This window comes from Phytophthora sojae, assembly GCF_000149755.1.
Source record: "Phytophthora sojae unplaced genomic scaffold PHYSOscaffold_10, whole genome shotgun sequence".
NCBI classification, from domain to species: Eukaryota; Oomycota; class Peronosporomycetes; order Peronosporales; family Peronosporaceae; genus Phytophthora; species Phytophthora sojae.
Genome location: NW_009258124.1, coordinates 1,849,670 through 1,864,859, shown reverse-complemented (window position 1 = coordinate 1,864,859; position 15,190 = coordinate 1,849,670). Strand labels below are relative to the sequence as shown.

General features: G+C 56.5%; 6 protein-coding genes across 6 annotated transcripts; 3 read left to right on the top strand and 3 right to left on the bottom strand.

Moving 5' to 3' along the window:
• Positions 1-154: 154 nt before the first annotated feature.
• PHYSODRAFT_405488 (hypothetical protein) lies at positions 155-1,186 on the bottom strand (the record flags this gene model as incomplete). Its single annotated transcript, XM_009537508.1, has 1 exon — positions 155-1,186. A coding segment is annotated over one exon (1,032 nt), but the record flags the coding sequence as incomplete, so codon positions are not given.
• Positions 1,187-1,710: 524 nt separating this feature from the next.
• Positions 1,711-4,393, bottom strand: PHYSODRAFT_564892 (hypothetical protein; the record flags this gene model as incomplete). Its single annotated transcript, XM_009537507.1, has 5 exons — positions 1,711-2,211; positions 2,374-2,582; positions 2,653-3,739; positions 3,851-4,077; positions 4,153-4,393. The coding sequence occupies 5 exons, from the start codon at positions 4,391-4,393 to the stop codon at positions 1,801-1,803; spliced, it is 2,175 nt and encodes a 724-aa protein (XP_009535802.1). The 3' UTR covers positions 1,711-1,800.
• Positions 4,394-5,551: 1,158 nt separating this feature from the next.
• PHYSODRAFT_305906 (hypothetical protein) lies at positions 5,552-5,989 on the top strand (the record flags this gene model as incomplete). The annotated part of the gene is made up of 1 exon (XM_009537506.1): positions 5,552-5,989. One exon carries the CDS (start codon positions 5,552-5,554, stop codon positions 5,987-5,989), a length of 438 nt encoding a protein of 145 aa, XP_009535801.1.
• Positions 5,990-6,324: 335 nt separating this feature from the next.
• PHYSODRAFT_525619 (hypothetical protein) lies at positions 6,325-10,056 on the top strand (the record flags this gene model as incomplete). Its single annotated transcript, XM_009537505.1, has 3 exons — positions 6,325-6,660; positions 6,772-6,900; positions 7,024-10,056. The coding sequence occupies 3 exons, from the start codon at positions 6,325-6,327 to the stop codon at positions 10,054-10,056; spliced, it is 3,498 nt and encodes a 1,165-aa protein (XP_009535800.1).
• Positions 10,057-11,149: 1,093 nt separating this feature from the next.
• Positions 11,150-11,698, top strand: PHYSODRAFT_339537 (hypothetical protein; the record flags this gene model as incomplete). Its single annotated transcript, XM_009537504.1, has 1 exon — positions 11,150-11,698. One exon carries the CDS (start codon positions 11,150-11,152, stop codon positions 11,696-11,698), a length of 549 nt encoding a protein of 182 aa, XP_009535799.1.
• A 1,451-nt stretch (positions 11,699-13,149) lies between these two features.
• On the bottom strand, positions 13,150-15,009 carry PHYSODRAFT_259816 (hypothetical protein; the record flags this gene model as incomplete). The annotated part of the gene is made up of 2 exons (XM_009537503.1): positions 13,150-13,734; positions 13,852-15,009. The coding sequence occupies 2 exons, from the start codon at positions 15,007-15,009 to the stop codon at positions 13,150-13,152; spliced, it is 1,743 nt and encodes a 580-aa protein (XP_009535798.1).
• Between the last annotated feature and the right edge of the window lie 181 nt (positions 15,010-15,190).

Below are 15,190 nucleotides of genomic sequence, written 5' to 3'. Positions count from 1 at the left end.
GCGTGGGGGTCGTAGGCGCATTCGCTGGGGCTGCAGTAACATCGTCGCCGTCGTCGGAATACCATCCACCAGCATGAACTCCAGCGAGGCCTTCGTCTGAGAGATCAAGTGATGCAAGCGATGTGATCTTGACCTCCTGGGTGTTGGCCTGCTCGGTCGATGGCGTGGTGGTTGTCGACGCTGGGGTTGGCGCTACCATCACCGGCTCCGGGACCGGCGTCACTGTTGCTGATGCTGGCGTTGGCGTGTCCAAAGTCCCATTGCTCGTACTGTTACCAGCGACGCTGATGGGGGCCATTCCGAGCTTCTGGACGAACGCGCCGTTGTTCCAGAGCTGCACAAAGTGGTCCGGGAAGAAGACGCCAGCATCAGGCCCTCGGAGTGCCTGGTCGGATTGGTTTGTGCATTCGCCGTCGCTCTCGCCAGGAGGATTGACCCACACGTAGCGACTCACGTACTCGGACCCGGTGTTGGTCGTGGGCAGCTCGCCGATACCTGCCCAGTTGGCATTGCACCACTCCGTGCTAGAAGGACTCACGAAGTTGCGAGACGTGTCCACAATGCACTTGTACTCGCGGCGGCCACTGGCTTTGACGAACCGTTCGCATGTCGCCGCCATCTCCGCGTTGGAGCGATAGTTCGACGTGTTGAGCGAGATGCCCTTGCACTTGCAGTTCGGGTCCACGGCATTCACAATCTTCGCGACAGCGGTCGCCTGGTCTTCGTCGGACAGCGCCCAGTACCCCACATCCAGGTAGATTTCAGCATTGGGGTTCTGCGAGAGGATGTCCATCGCCACTCCGAGGTTCTCGGCGTAACCTTTGTCATTGCCGCAGCCTCCATCCGCGAGAAGACCGATCGCGTCAGGCTCCAAGATATAGACGACTTGCTGGCTGCCTGCAGCATCTGCGAGTTGCTGTAGGAATGTGCGATAGTCGTCACTGTTGGCGTTGGATCCAGCAGTCGAGAACCCGTGCGCGCAGTCCTTTTGGGGTAGTCCGTAGACGACGACGGTGGGTGGAGCTGTGGCTTCATTCGTGTCGCTGCAGACTGGGAGTACGACGGCCTTGGCCAGCGCAGGAACATCGGAAACTCGATCAGTGTACCAATTCGCAACCTGCTGCTTCGCTATGAGCTCGATGCTGTCTTTCAGACCCGGATACGCCGCGACCGCGGTCGGATACGAACCACCCAGCGTTGTCTGGCAGGAAGACGAGTATCCTGCTGTCGTGGTCGAAACGGAGAGCGCCGTTAGCAGCAGCGTGAAGTAGCGACTAACGGGTATCATGATCTTATCGGTCCGGAGGCTGAAATGCCGTGAAGGCTGCGGGACTTGGAGAGGAAGGCTCCTCGCTTGAAGATGTCTTGTTCAGCTGGTAGATTGCAATGTGAAAGAGCTTGAAGCTGCCATCCGCGCTGGGTTTGTCTCCGATGAGGCTACGTTCTTCGAGGCAGTCGTAGCTCCAGACCACACTACCATCGGCTGCTGTGCCATCGTCCTTAGGCATTTGTATACGATGATCCATACCCTCCTCTGCCTCTTCAGTGTCAGTACAGCTTGGTGAGCCCCAGATATCTGCCACAATTGCGTGTACTACGGGATCATCCGATCTGGAGAGGATATCCCAGGATAAGACGACACCATCGCATTGTGGTGTCTTGCCAACCTGAGCTGAGGATAACAGGCAAAATATAGCCGACAAGATCATGAGATAAAGCTCCAAATACTCAGCTCGACACACGTTATCATCCATCACTCAAACCTTCCACCACGTCTATCCTTCAGCCCCCCCGCAGCTTCTAGACCACCTCTTCGTCAGACGAACGCAATGCCTTCGACGTTCTACGAGGAGATGTTGCACGATCCTTGGACACCACCACGTCCTCATCTTGAGGCGACAGGCCTCTCTCTCCGCATTCGGCGTCGAGTAAATCAAACTCTTCGTCATCATCGTCGTAGTTGAGTTGTTTGTCGCTGGCTGCAGGAGAGTTGGGGTCTTCACCGATGCGCGAGTACTGCACGTTGCTGCGTCTCTTCTGAACTCCAGACGCCGCCTTGGTCCTGGCAGGTTTCTGTTTGGTTCGCCGGCAACGACGGCGGAAGAAGAGCACGACCACCACAAGTAACACCACGGCCGCCAACGCTGCCATCGCAACTGGACCCGACCACGACACAGACGAGGGCAGGATTGATGATGAATTCGACGCTTGCTGCTCGCTAGTCGTCTCCGCTGACATGCTACCACTGGAGCTGACATTGACATTGGCAGCGGTGGCAGTGGGGTTGGACTCGATAGTAGGAGCTGATAAAGATGCAGCAGGAGTCACGGAGCCGGTAGTGGTGGAGCCTGCTGATCCAGAAGACGTCGGCACGCCGATATCTCGAGTGCGAACCGACTTCAAGACGACCACGTCCTCCATTCCTGAGCAAACCGGAGAGGTGCTGGCTTTGTCTGTGGATCCATCGGTGGATTGCGGGGCTCCAAATCGCTCGCATGTGCCACAACGGGGCAGCGGGAGAGCTGTCCACGTTTGGAAGTTCGGTAGGTTCGTCTTCTCAGCAGCAGTATCGAAATGAACAGCTAAAAGCGCGCAAGAACGATTGTTAGGCTTAACACCTTTTTGCATGCAACGCATCACCGCAGAACGTACCGACACGGAAGAGATGACAGCTGAGGGCGTCTCGCACAACCAAGTACAGCGCATCAATCTCCTTCATGGACTTGTGGAAATCGTCTCCGAAATGAGGAATCATCAGTGTATAAACCTCCTCAGTCGCACTCTGTGTAAAACCCTCCGGCTCTGCCTTGAGCTCAAGATGCACAGCCTCACTGGCATCCGTTCCGTTCACATAAACAGATCCCAACAACTCCGCAGACGCAGGTCGAAGTCCGCTGTTTGAGACTACCACCTCCACAGACACGAACGAAGACGTCGAGTCACCATCCGCGATCGCTCCTAACTGCACGCCCTTCACAGCCAGGGAGTACATAGGTCCTGCCATGCGCGCGAGCTGCAGGTTCGTGTAGTGAAGCTCAGCTGATAGGTGAGGGACGTCTTCACGCGGTGGCCAAAACCCGGGGACAGAGGACACCTCAAATGCTGGCCCCACCTCGGGAGACATGGCGAAAATACCGTGCGCTTGCCACATCCAGTCGCTCGTCTCGCCGTTGACGGTGTACAAGTTGCCCTCCTTCCACGACTGACCATAGTCGAATCCGTTGAAATGTGCCAGCTCGCGAGCCAGCGCCACAAATACCGAGTTGTTTGGCTCTGTAGGCGTGCCTTCATCCTGGCAAGCGAATGGCAGATTGAAGTACTTGCCAAAGGAGTGGTAATTGAGGGCCACGCTGAAGTCGGAGGTGTTGCGCTCCACCAGATCGCGAACGGCTTGCGTCTCCGGCTCCGAGAAGGCGGTCGGTCCGTTGTAGTCATCGCCACAGGGATCATTGCTGCTGCCCTTGCTGTTGATCGCGAAACAGACATCGTAGTTGCGATTGAGGTCGACACCTGCGTCGGGCGGGCTTCTGTCGCAAGTCGGCGCAGCGCTCTTGCGCTGGCCCATGTTATTGCGCTCCCACACACGCATCATTTCGTTGTGCGCGTAGCCGTCAGGATTCACAACCAGCAAAAACCAGAGTTGGCGTGATGACAGCAGCTCCAACGCTGCCAGGTCTCCATTGCGATAGTCTGTCGTCAATATGTCGATTGTATACACCAAGTTCATCATCGATACTGGCTGCCAGCGGAGAAATACAGTAGTGTGTAGAATAAAATAAAATAAAGTAGAGAAACTGTTAGTCCAGCTGTTGGCCATGGTATTGTGTTGAAAGCAAACGGGGTAAATTACCTCGCGAGCGTGATGCATGCCAGTATAGAGCGCTTGAGGGACGTGCTCGCCTTCAGCGACGTGGCATGCGCCCAAGCACAGAGCACGCAGAGGCCGCTTTTCCACTGACTGGCCGAGCACGTCCACCTTTGTGATGAGAGGAAACGCTTCGGCTATTTCATTGATGTAGGATTCCACTTCGTCCACCGACAGCGAGCCCTGAACCGACCCAAGCCGCGGAGAAAATGCTACGCAACACAATATCACCACCGTACGTGTAAGTAACCACCTATCATTTACCCGCAATCTGATTGGCAACGTACACTCTTGCGCTCGACAATTGCTCGCGGTTGGATGCCGCGGCGCGCACAATGGGTCCGACGCGTCCGCCGAGCCCAACTCGATCCGCTCCACCGCCAGCTTCACCCCACTGCCACCTTTCTCGTCCCCCTTTACTGCTAACTCCACGACGACATTGCCCCCACCGCTGCTCGCACTTTTTCCCTCCTCCACCTCATGGATAAATTCTTCCAGCAGCAGCACTTCGTCCACATACCACCGCATCCACTCGTCGTCCCACACAAATTCCACGTCGTGGAACGCCTCCGCCGCATCCTAACATCTCAATACAGCACAGATCAGCCCTCCTCTTCAATATCACCAGTTCTCCATGCTGTCTAACGCACCGTCACGCACGGCAATTCGGCAACAATCGACGTGTTCTGTGACGACCCGACAAAGACCTCGTTCTTCTCCGCGTCCACAGGCGCCGAGCCCACGACCATCTTCAGTCCATCGAGCACTGGCAGCTGCACACTCAGCGTCGCTTGTCCAGCCTAGCAGAACCCATTAATTAAACGAAAATTGTCAGTAATTGTTGCTAAATGGACACTTTATCGAACTGTGTCCATCTCAGAACATGAAATAGCTGTAATAGTATTACAAGTGTCCACCTTTGGCAATTGCGTCCTCATTGCGAGGCGATGCAGCGACTGGTTGCCGCCCATTGCGACGGAGATTTGGAGCGACGCGTCCGCCGACAGCTCGAGGGCCCCGTTCGACAGCGACACGGCGGACGTGCGCGAGGGCTCCCACGCCGTGCCGACCTGCTGCTGCAGCGCCGTGAGGCTGTTGGTGGCGGAGGCGTCCGCCGCCCACACGCGCGTGAAGTCGCACCGCCGCGCGCGGTGGATCTCCAGCGCCGCCGCCATCGTTAACTGACCGACGTGTCGGCGACTCTATAGACCCCTCTTTAACATGATGCGGGTCGACTTAGAGAGGGGGAACGAGATCACTTCAACTTGACGGGCCAATCACAACTCGCAATTGAGTACAGCGACTAGAGTGACTCTAGTAGAGTCCGGCAGAGGATAGCGGTAGATAGCGGCTGGATTGGCGATGCCAGTCCTGGACATGGTGTCTAGACTAGACTGGTTACTAGACAGTCTAGGTAGCAACCTAGGCCCTTTCGAGAACTGTAGACCAGCATACTTGCGCTCCGTTTCTGCTTACAGCACAGCCGCATCTCGTGGTAGCGCAGCGGCAGTCGAGAGCACCGTCCTCAGCCCACCTCAAGCAATGAATGCTATCATAATGAACCCCACAGTGCTGAGTTCAGTAGTGCAGGTGTACCTAGAGCAACAGCAAGACTACACCGGAGTCTGCAGGAGAGCACGTGGTGTCGTACTCAAACGAGGGTGTTAAACTCCACAAGCGGACAACATGCTAACGAGGCATTTGGTGCAATCATTGCCCCCTATTGCTGTCACACACGCATTTGCACGCTGCAACGAGCCGTTGAGCACGGATATCCAGCCAGCCATCCACGTTGACTCGGTATCCTGCGACTGGATACGGATGTGCCTCGCTTCCAGTAGCGTAGCGCTTACCGCGCGTCTGGTCCGTGGTCCTGCGCGCTGGAGTAATCCTCGTGGTCCCCCAAAGACCGGGCGCGGCATGCATGTCTTGGTCCTCGCTCAGTATCGTCGCCAATCAGCTCTCGCCACGACAGGCCTGAAGCCATCCACTCGGTCACCACGGGTTCAGCTACAGCAATGCTGCACGGGGCCTCACCTCTCTTTGCCTTACTACCCGCCGAGCTACACAGCTGAGCTCGAAACCAAGGTGTCGTTACGGCGAAAGCCTCGCTGGCTGTCGTAACGGCGGGAAAATACTGCCCCCGAGCTGATTTCCACCCGCCTCACGAACTACAGCATGATGACTCCATCAGAAACATCAAGCTTAACGGCCCATAATAAATAACTCATGCCAGGCAGCTGAACAAGTTGCCTTTCACTGACTTCCTGCATCTACATATCCTCATTGGCTTATAACCCGTCGCCCCCTTTTCTAGCCAATCCCAGGCCATCTCAAGATGTCCAACAGCCGGCCCATAACCAAATCGCCTCCAAAGCCCGAGAATGGCGACGCGGGCGGACGCCGCCGACTCGGCGCTGCCGTCTCCGCGCGTCACGCCCACACCCACGCGTACGCGCATGGCCAGCGAGCAGCAGCGGCTCGAGGACGAAGTGGACGCGGCGCTGGCCGCCGCCCAGCAGGAGCAGGCGCTGCGCTCGCGCGTGCAGGCCGTGGAGCTGCGGCGCCGGCCGTCGGACGACACGGACGGCGCCGAGAGCCACCGCTCGAGCCTCGTGTCGCACCACTCGCTGGCGTCGGCGCAGTCCGCGCCCGCCTCCGACTGGCTCTTGCGCGCGCGGAAGAACAACAGCGCGCGGCTCAAGTACCCGCCGATCGGCGGCTTCGACGAGGACCGCAGCAGCCTCCCGACGCTCGACAGCTACCACGCGCCCGAGGAGGCGAGCAAGGCCGGCGTGACGCCGCTGGCCGACGAGAACAACCGGAGCAAGCGCGGCGCGTGGCGCAAGAAGGACCGGCAGAGCAAGGGCAAGAGCAGCAGCAGCGCGCGCGTCTTCGAGAGCAAGGACGCGTCCTTCGATGTGTACTACGCGCCGCAGTCGCCCGCGCCCAGCACGGTGCACTCGGCGCCGCGCATGCGCACCAAGAGCGGCGTGTCCCACGTGTCCGAGCGCAAGGGCGCGGTGCTGACCGAGGTGGGGGAGCCCAACTTCGCGCTGCAAGTGTTCCAGACGGAGCAGGGGCGGTCCAACCGCAAGGGCAAGGGACTCGCGCGCCAGGGAGACGGAGACTATGACGAAGGTTTGGAAGAAGGAAAGTGCGAGAAGACGCCGCTGGACGCCATGCACTACTTCATGAACGGCGCGCCCCACGTGTCCATCGAGGAGTCGCAGAAGTACACGTTCGCCATCGTGCTCAAGCACACGGAGCAGATTTTCCATCTACTGAAGCGGCGCTTCCCGTCCAGGTCCGCGGCGTCCATTAGGAGGGACCTGCCGCAGCAGGTGAGCGCGCTGCAGCAGAAGTGCGTGAGGAGATTGATCCAGGCCGGGCTCGGAGTGGTGCTGCTGGACAACGCGCTGTATGATAACTACTTGGAGGACCAGCGCGGCGTGCGCAGCAAACGCGACCCGAACAGCCAGGAAGAAGACGTGGCCAGGAACCTGTGCATCTTGATCGACCCCAAGAAGAACCCGGACTTGTTGCTGCACGAGTTCAAGCGTGAATTGGACGAGCTGTCGATCAAGCGCGGCGACGCGCTCGGCCGATTGGCTGAGGAGTCGCTGGACTCGCTGAAAGAGATGTGCTTCTCGCCGGCACTGGAGCTGCAGCTTACGCACAATATTATCAAGAACGCGTTTAAGGACTACGACAAGGAGGAGTGGGTGATCGACGTGAACAAGGAGCTCACTGTCAACGACATTATTGTCGAGTGCTTCCCACTGCACGACCGCGCGTTCAACAGGAAGTTTTTCGACGAGTATCGCAAGCGGACGTTCGACTTGAACCTGCGCAAGGCTGCAGCGGGTAACAGTGATCGATGGGCAGTGGAGGAGTTGCGTCTGCACTTCGGAGAGCGCGTGGCGTTCCTGTTTGCGTTCATGCACATCTACACGAAGCATCTGGTGCCGCTCACGGCGGCGTGTTTATTCTACTACTTGTGTTTCCGCTTCACGACTACGCCGCTGTGGAAACAGTACGTGGAAGGATTGGCAGTTATTGGAGTTTTCGTGGTGTGTTTCTGGGGTCCGTCTTTCTTGGTGTGTTGGGCTCGTGAGACGCGCTTGCTTGTGGAGAAGTGGAATCTGACCAAGTACAAGAACACTGTGTACGAGCGTAATGATGACAACCCGGGATTCAAGTACACGTGGGTGAAGAATCAGCTCACGCACGAGATGGAGAAAATCCCCAAGCAGCGCAAGAACCACTGGATCCAGCTGACGATGCTCTGCTTTGTGCTTGTGTGCGCTTTCATCCAGTGCGTGTGTCTCGTGCCTTTCATTCAGTGGTATGTGTACGCCAAGAACGCACCGACTTGTGACGCATGCAACGGCGATAGTGATGACGACTCGTATGCGTGTATCTGGTTCATTACGTGCTTCAACTCGACCAATTCTGCTCTGGGCACGGATCGGTGGGTGTATATCCTGATCCAGGGTATTATTCTGGGTTTGCTTATTGATATCATTTTCTTTGAGCTCTTCAACTGGATGTCGGAGAAGTTCGTGAAGTGGGAAAACTACGCGAAGAAATCGGACCACGAAAACCGGTTGATCCACCGTCGATTCGTCTTCGTGTGGAGTAATTGGTTCTTCTGGTTCCTCTTTATCTCGTTTGTCTACCTGCCGTTCGGTGATACGATCCTGAAGCTCTTCCACAAGATTGGGCTTGGTGCACTGGCGCCATACGACTGGAACCCAAATCTTCTTACGCTCGACACACTGTTCGTTACTCCTCTAGTGGTCACGCAGTTCCTGAACATGCTTTTGGAGACGATCGCCCCGTATCTGCTTCGCAAGCTTCGTGGTCGTCCCTCCATCGGTTGTCGCCAGGCGTCCCCCTTTACGTGGTGCGTGCAACACCTGTCGCGGCGCTTCCGCTTTGCGAAGCATCAGCGAGAGTCCACACAAGCCGCTACGGACTTTAGCTCACAGGGGACTGCAAGTGCTATCAGCGGACAAAGTAATCGTGCAGCCAAGGATGACGGTGCATCTGTCACCAACTTGACTTCGACTCGTCTAGCGCAATTGGTGCAGAAGGACACGGGATTCTTCGTGAATGTGCTGCCCATGTCGGACGACTCAAACAAGTACTCGGCGTATGAAATCCTGGCCGAAGTAAAGCTGCCGATCTTCGACCCGGTGCTGGATTACCTGGACGCGTGTATCCAGTTCTCCTACGTGATGATGTTCACGGTGGTGTGGCCGCTGTTGCCGTTCCCTGCTTTCTTCAACAATGTTCTGGAGGTGCGAGGTGATGCGTTCCGCCTGCTGTTTGCAAACCGGAGGCCGATGCCGCGACGTGATACATCGATCGGCGAGTGGGCTACAGTGCTCGCGTACGCCAACATTATCGGTGTGACGGTTGTTTCAGCTTTCGTGGTGGTCTACCACTACGGATACTTTCAAACGGACTGCAACTTCACGTTCAGCAACGCCTACATGATTCCATTTGGTACGATCGACCCGAACGACACGGCCGACCCGAGCGAGTGCGTAAACGAAAGTGACACGCCGAGCTGGCGAATGTACCAGATCGTGCTTTTCGTGGTGCTGGAGCACGTGAGCTTTTGCGTGCGCTACTTGGTGATGCAGGTCGAGAAGACGCCCGCCTCCATTCGAAGCTCTGGATATCTGCGACTCAAGCAGATCCAGCACCTGACGGCCACCCCCGCTGCGCCGCCTTCGCAGCTCGAGTACGTGCAACGTCTGCGCGCCCTGTTCGAGAAGCACGATGTAGACGGCGATGGCCACCTGGCGGAACCCGAACTGATCCAGCTTCTCGCCGCCTGGTTGTGCAAGCACCCGTCCGAGCTGCTGCCGTACTCCGGGCTCATCTTCCGATACATGGACAAGAACAAGCTGGGCAAGGTGCCGTTCTCCACGTGCTGCCTCATGATGCAGCACGTGAATCACGACCGCTTCTTCTCTTGTCTGCTGGGCCTGTACGACCCGCTGAACGGAGCCTACAACGACGAGATCCGCCGTACGTGCGACCCCATCGAGCTGCACCGCGTGCTGAGCGAGGTGTCATCTGAAGCTCAGCAACGCCGCAGCAACATGAGCCGAGCTTCTGAAGCCACCGACGCCTCGCGGCCGCGAGACTCGACCTTCTTCTACGTTGAAAACTAAACCTATGACGTAGGAAGACGACAGTTTTTGATGTTTAAATTGAATATTTCCCATTATCTTTTGGTTACCGAGCTGTAGACTACGTGCATGCAGAGCTGTTCAGCGTTGTCCTCTCCTCATTGTAAATACACATCCTACGATCTTCCCGAGTGCTAGTCGCCAGTCCTTTGGTGACGGCTCTGCTGATGACAAACGTCAAACCAGTCCAGCAAACGCGCACACTTTGGGACCAAAGTGACCTTGGCATTTATAGTTTTTCATGGGATCCTGCACGAAAACTTACCACGCAACACTCCCCTGATTGCTGAGAGTAACTAAATGTAAATGCAGGTTGGTTTTGCGCCCCTGGGACAAGAATGCGTTTCGGCTGGCGTGGTGTGCAACGCTAACGCCCCGACAATCATCAACGAGTGTCGAGTCTGGTGTTGTTGTATCCGGACTGGCGTGCGACTTATGACTGTTCAAGTGGTTCAAGACGAACAAAGTGCGTCTATGATGCGTGTATGGTAAGGTGTGGCTCTCGCAAGTGATAAGAAGAACTTGTTGTTGTCTCTAAATTGAAGCTCAAGGCCTCCGACGAAGCTCTGGGAATTCCGTTTGAAATCCGAATTCCGAGCTTTGACGGGTTATTTGTAGGCGTTGAGCATTCCCAACTTGATGCCAGGCTCATTAGAATGGAAGTGACATCAGTCTTTTTCTGGCGTCAATAGCGCCCAAAGTGAGTTCGTTTCATAACTGCGCATGCGTGCGTTCCAATATCCACAGGTCTCCACAGTGAAAAACTATACATTGCAGTCTCATAAGAACCATCCCACACATAGCAGGCCCTATATTTACTGACCCGACGAGCCATCCCATGGTCGCTTTTAACAATCCCACAGCTTGCCGCAACGGCCTCGGTAAAGCTATTTATTCTGATCTGACGTCTGGAATTATACGGTCAGCGCTGGTGTGTTTCACGTTACTGCTGGAGGCGCTTGGCTTTCCACGGGACCGTTTGAAGCCATTCCGAGATTTTCAAGCTGGCTGACGACCACTCCAATTAATCTGCAAGGATAACACCTCAAACATGCAGAGTAATGGCGATGCGACCATGGTGGCTCTGCACCCGACCTCACCAGCCAGCTCGCCGTCCACGCGCTGTCGATACAAGACGGGCCGCTGCCCAAACACGCGCGCAGTCAAAGCGAACGGCACGCTGCTGCTGCTCTGCGAGTACCATCGCAACCAGCAGAACCGCACCAAGAAGCGCAGCGACATGAAGTGCCGTCACGACCGCGCCAAGAAGCGTCAGGCGCAACGCGAGAAGATGCAGAAGAAGCATCAACACCAGGTCGTGACTCAAGAACGCACCCACGGGTTGTCTTGGTCTCCACTCGCTGCAATCGTCGCACCGCGGATTGATGAGTACGAGAGCATGTCGATCTTCGCGAGTCCATCGTCGGTGGGAGAAGACCAGGAGAAGACTCACGAATCCACCAGCCCCACGGCCGTCGACTTAGACGTGTCGTCCGTGAACTGGTTCCCGCGGTGTTTGTCCCCAATGTCCCCGATTACGACTCCACCGTCGATGCGTTTGCAAGAGAGTGCCGGTAGCTTGGAGCCCGAGGACATTTGGCTACTCGAGTACTTCATCCTCTGAGGCGAACAAGACGCCGTCAGAGTTTCGTGTTATCAAATTCCCTCCCGATGAGGAAGAGCATCAACGATGCAGAAAGTAGTTATAGTTAGCTGCTACGCGTAGTATTAGCCTAATTAAACGTCAGTACTTCAAACTGTTAGCGCTCATGGTGCGTACAGTAATCGCTTCTGGTGAGCTTCATGCTATGGTGCAAAACACAGGAGCTGTGCTGTCATAGCAGTGATGTGTTCGCGGGTGCTGGTATGAGCGGGATGATGGTTCGCCTTTCTGTTTTGACACCAAACGAGAACTGCACGGATAAGCGGGCATCTTCACCTTTCAAGCACGTCAGAAATAAATGATTTTACCGGGAGGGCTACGTAGTAGCCTGTTGGGCTCCACCAGCGTTGTTTCGTTCAAAAAATGTCGACTGAGTTACAGGGAACGTCGAGGCCGCGATGAAGCTGCAGATGCCAGCCTTCTACACGGAGGCAGGACGCTTCGTGCAGCTGCGCTTCATGCTGGACGTCTTAACCAGCGGCATGAACAACGCGGAATTCGTTGTGCGAGAGCCTGAGCAGTCGGTCGCACATCACAGGCTCGCGCGTCTGTGAGCGAGGGTGTTGGTGGCTTTGACGACCTAGACGACGACGATGCCGAGGATACAGTGGCGATACCCACCGCGATAGGAATTCTACAGTTGCTTAACCATCATCAACCCCGGTTTGTGGAATTCATCTTTTGGTGGCAATATTGACAACCGTGGTGAGGATGAAGGAGGACTCTACAGCTCCCTTACGAGCGCGCGTGCAGTATTGGTGATGACCACTTCGCTGACTTCAACCATGTTACGAACAGCTTCCTTACGAGATACACTTCGACGAGTTTAAGCTTTTGCATAACGAGTTCCCAACCATCATCGTAGCCTTGGGAGCCGCATTAGGTGCAGGATACTTTTAAATCTACCTCCAGCTCAACTGCCAACTCTAGGCTACACATAGGTAATACTCGATATGCTTATCGATACCGTGATATAAGCAGAGAATCATGAAATTCTTTTCGCGCGTTCCACAAACTTGGCATGAGCTTCGAAAAGCGTTGACCTTGAGTCATAGATTGCTTCTTAGGTAGTAAACTATGCATTCCCTACGGGAAGCGTTACCAAAGATTCATGTATAGTTCATCATCGCTGCTATCGACCATTCGATCGGAAGACGAAGGTAGCTGAACAGCCTTCAAGCGACAGGCGATCAAGTACATCTAGTCACTTCATGTTTCATTTTAGAAACACTCCCGGGTTAAGCGCCAGCGATCTAGTAAGACCCACGTTCCCCAGTCTTACCTAGTGCATTGCAAGGATATCGCGGGTAACAACGTCGATAAAAAGTATCCATACGCGGCGAGCTCTAGGCCGTGAAGTGATAAAGCTGAAGTCGTCATCATCAATTGATCAGATAGTTACTACGTAGAGCCTAGTTGCTGCCATTGCGCTGGAACTGCAGCTTCTTGCGCAATTCTCTAGCGGCACGCGAGAGCGCAGGGGAGAACCCAGACACGGAGTCAAGTCCGGGCGGAGGCACGTGGTACTCGAACGACTGGGACACAAACACGAACGCCACCAGCAGCACGAACACGAGGAACGCCATCATGTAGTAGATGTACTCGAGGTGGCCGTTGTTGAGGTCGCTCGTAACCCAGAAGGAGAAGATGCTGTTGATCGCGCCCGCTACGATGAAGCCCAGCGTGGTGGTGAGCAGATTGAGCGCCTGGCACACACTGCGCATGGACTCGGGCACCTCCGAGTAGAACAAGTCGTAGGCCGAGATGCTCGTCAGGATCTCGGCGATTCCAACGAGCACGTACTGCGGCGTCTGCCACCACACGCTGATCGACGACATCGGCAGCGATTCGCCCGCCGCGCTGCAGTTCGAGGAAATGCCCTCGATCATGGGGCTGCTTTTGCGGATCTGCTCTACCCACCCGGCCGCCAGCATAGCCAGCAACGCGAACACGAGTCCAGCGCCAACCTTCCGCAGCAGCGTAGGGTAGATGCCCATCTTGGTCAGCAACGGGTACAACAGGCGGTCGAACACGGGGATGAAGATCAGAATGACGCCCGAGTCCACAACGTTAAGCATCGCAGACGACAGCAGTACCTCATCACTTCCTTTCACCCGCAGGTCCATCTGACAGCCCTGCACGACGAAGTTGGAGTTCATCTGGCCGTACACGGCCCAGAAAATGATGATGATGCCCAGGTACGGGGCGAGCCGCACCACCTGCGCCGCATCCTGCACTTCTTGGAACGAAAAGGACCCTCCATTCGTGCGCGTCGCCAGTCTCAGCCAGTCCGTCGCAGCTCCGGAGAAAATGAGCACGAACGTGCCGTATGCCACAGCCCCCGCACCGACCAGCGCCACCGCCATGTGCGTGAAATCATCTTGAATAAAGTACGACACGGTCGTCAACACGATACCGGGGATGAACGCCAAGCCTCCACTGAGCACAAGTTTGCCGCGACTCGAGCGTGATCCGGCCTGAATCAGCACGGAAAAAAACTTGCTGAGAGCGCTGCCCTTGGGCGGCACGCGGCGGTATCGTCCCTTTCCGGCGTAGAACACCAGCGCCGCCAGCACGAAGGCCGCGGACGGGATGGCGAACGACGCGAAGAAGCCAAAGTCCGCCGAGATGTAGGGCGGGAGGCCGTTCACCGCCAGATTCGTCAGCACACCGTAGCTGAACGTCGCCCCCACGTTGATCGCCCAGTAGAACCAGTTGAAGAAGCTGTCCTTCTCGGCGCGTTGCGCGGGGATGTCGACGTCGAACTGGTCCGCCCCCAGCACCACGACATTGGGCTTGATGCCTCCCGCTCCGAACCCGACGCCGCCGAAGAGCCCCAGCATGAACAGCGGCAGTGACGACACAGCCGGCAGCGACGCGAACACGCAGAGCGCGAGCCCCGCGATGTACAGCAGGCAGAAGAGCACGATGGTGCTGAAGCGCCCCAGGTACCGGTCGGCCACGTACGCGCCCAGCAGCGGCGTCAGGTACGACAGCGACGTGAAGGTCGAGTTGAGCTCCGTGGCCAGCACGGTGCTGAGCCCCAAGTTGCGGTGGAAGAAGATGGGCAGCGACCCGGAGAGCCCGTAGTAGGCCAGTCGCTCGCAGAACTCGGTCACGAGGATGAAGGAGCAGACGCTCACGATCACGGAGCGGTACTGCGGGCGCGCCGGGCTGGAACCTCGCTCCGACTGCTTGGTGGGGAGCAGGCTCGCCTTCTCGCCGGCATTGGGGCGCTCCTGCAGATTCTGCTTGTCTGTGTGCGGCGCCATCGGCACCGGGTCGATTGAGTCGATGGACTTGCGCTCTCGGCCGCAGACTGGCAAATGAGACTTTGCCCATGTTTTGACTCACCCGAAGCAATTTTGTAACGGCTGAGAGCATACAATTTTCAAGTGTTCTGGGAGTTGTGGTAGAGACCCTCAGCGTCGCTGACGTGCAGTTAAACACCAA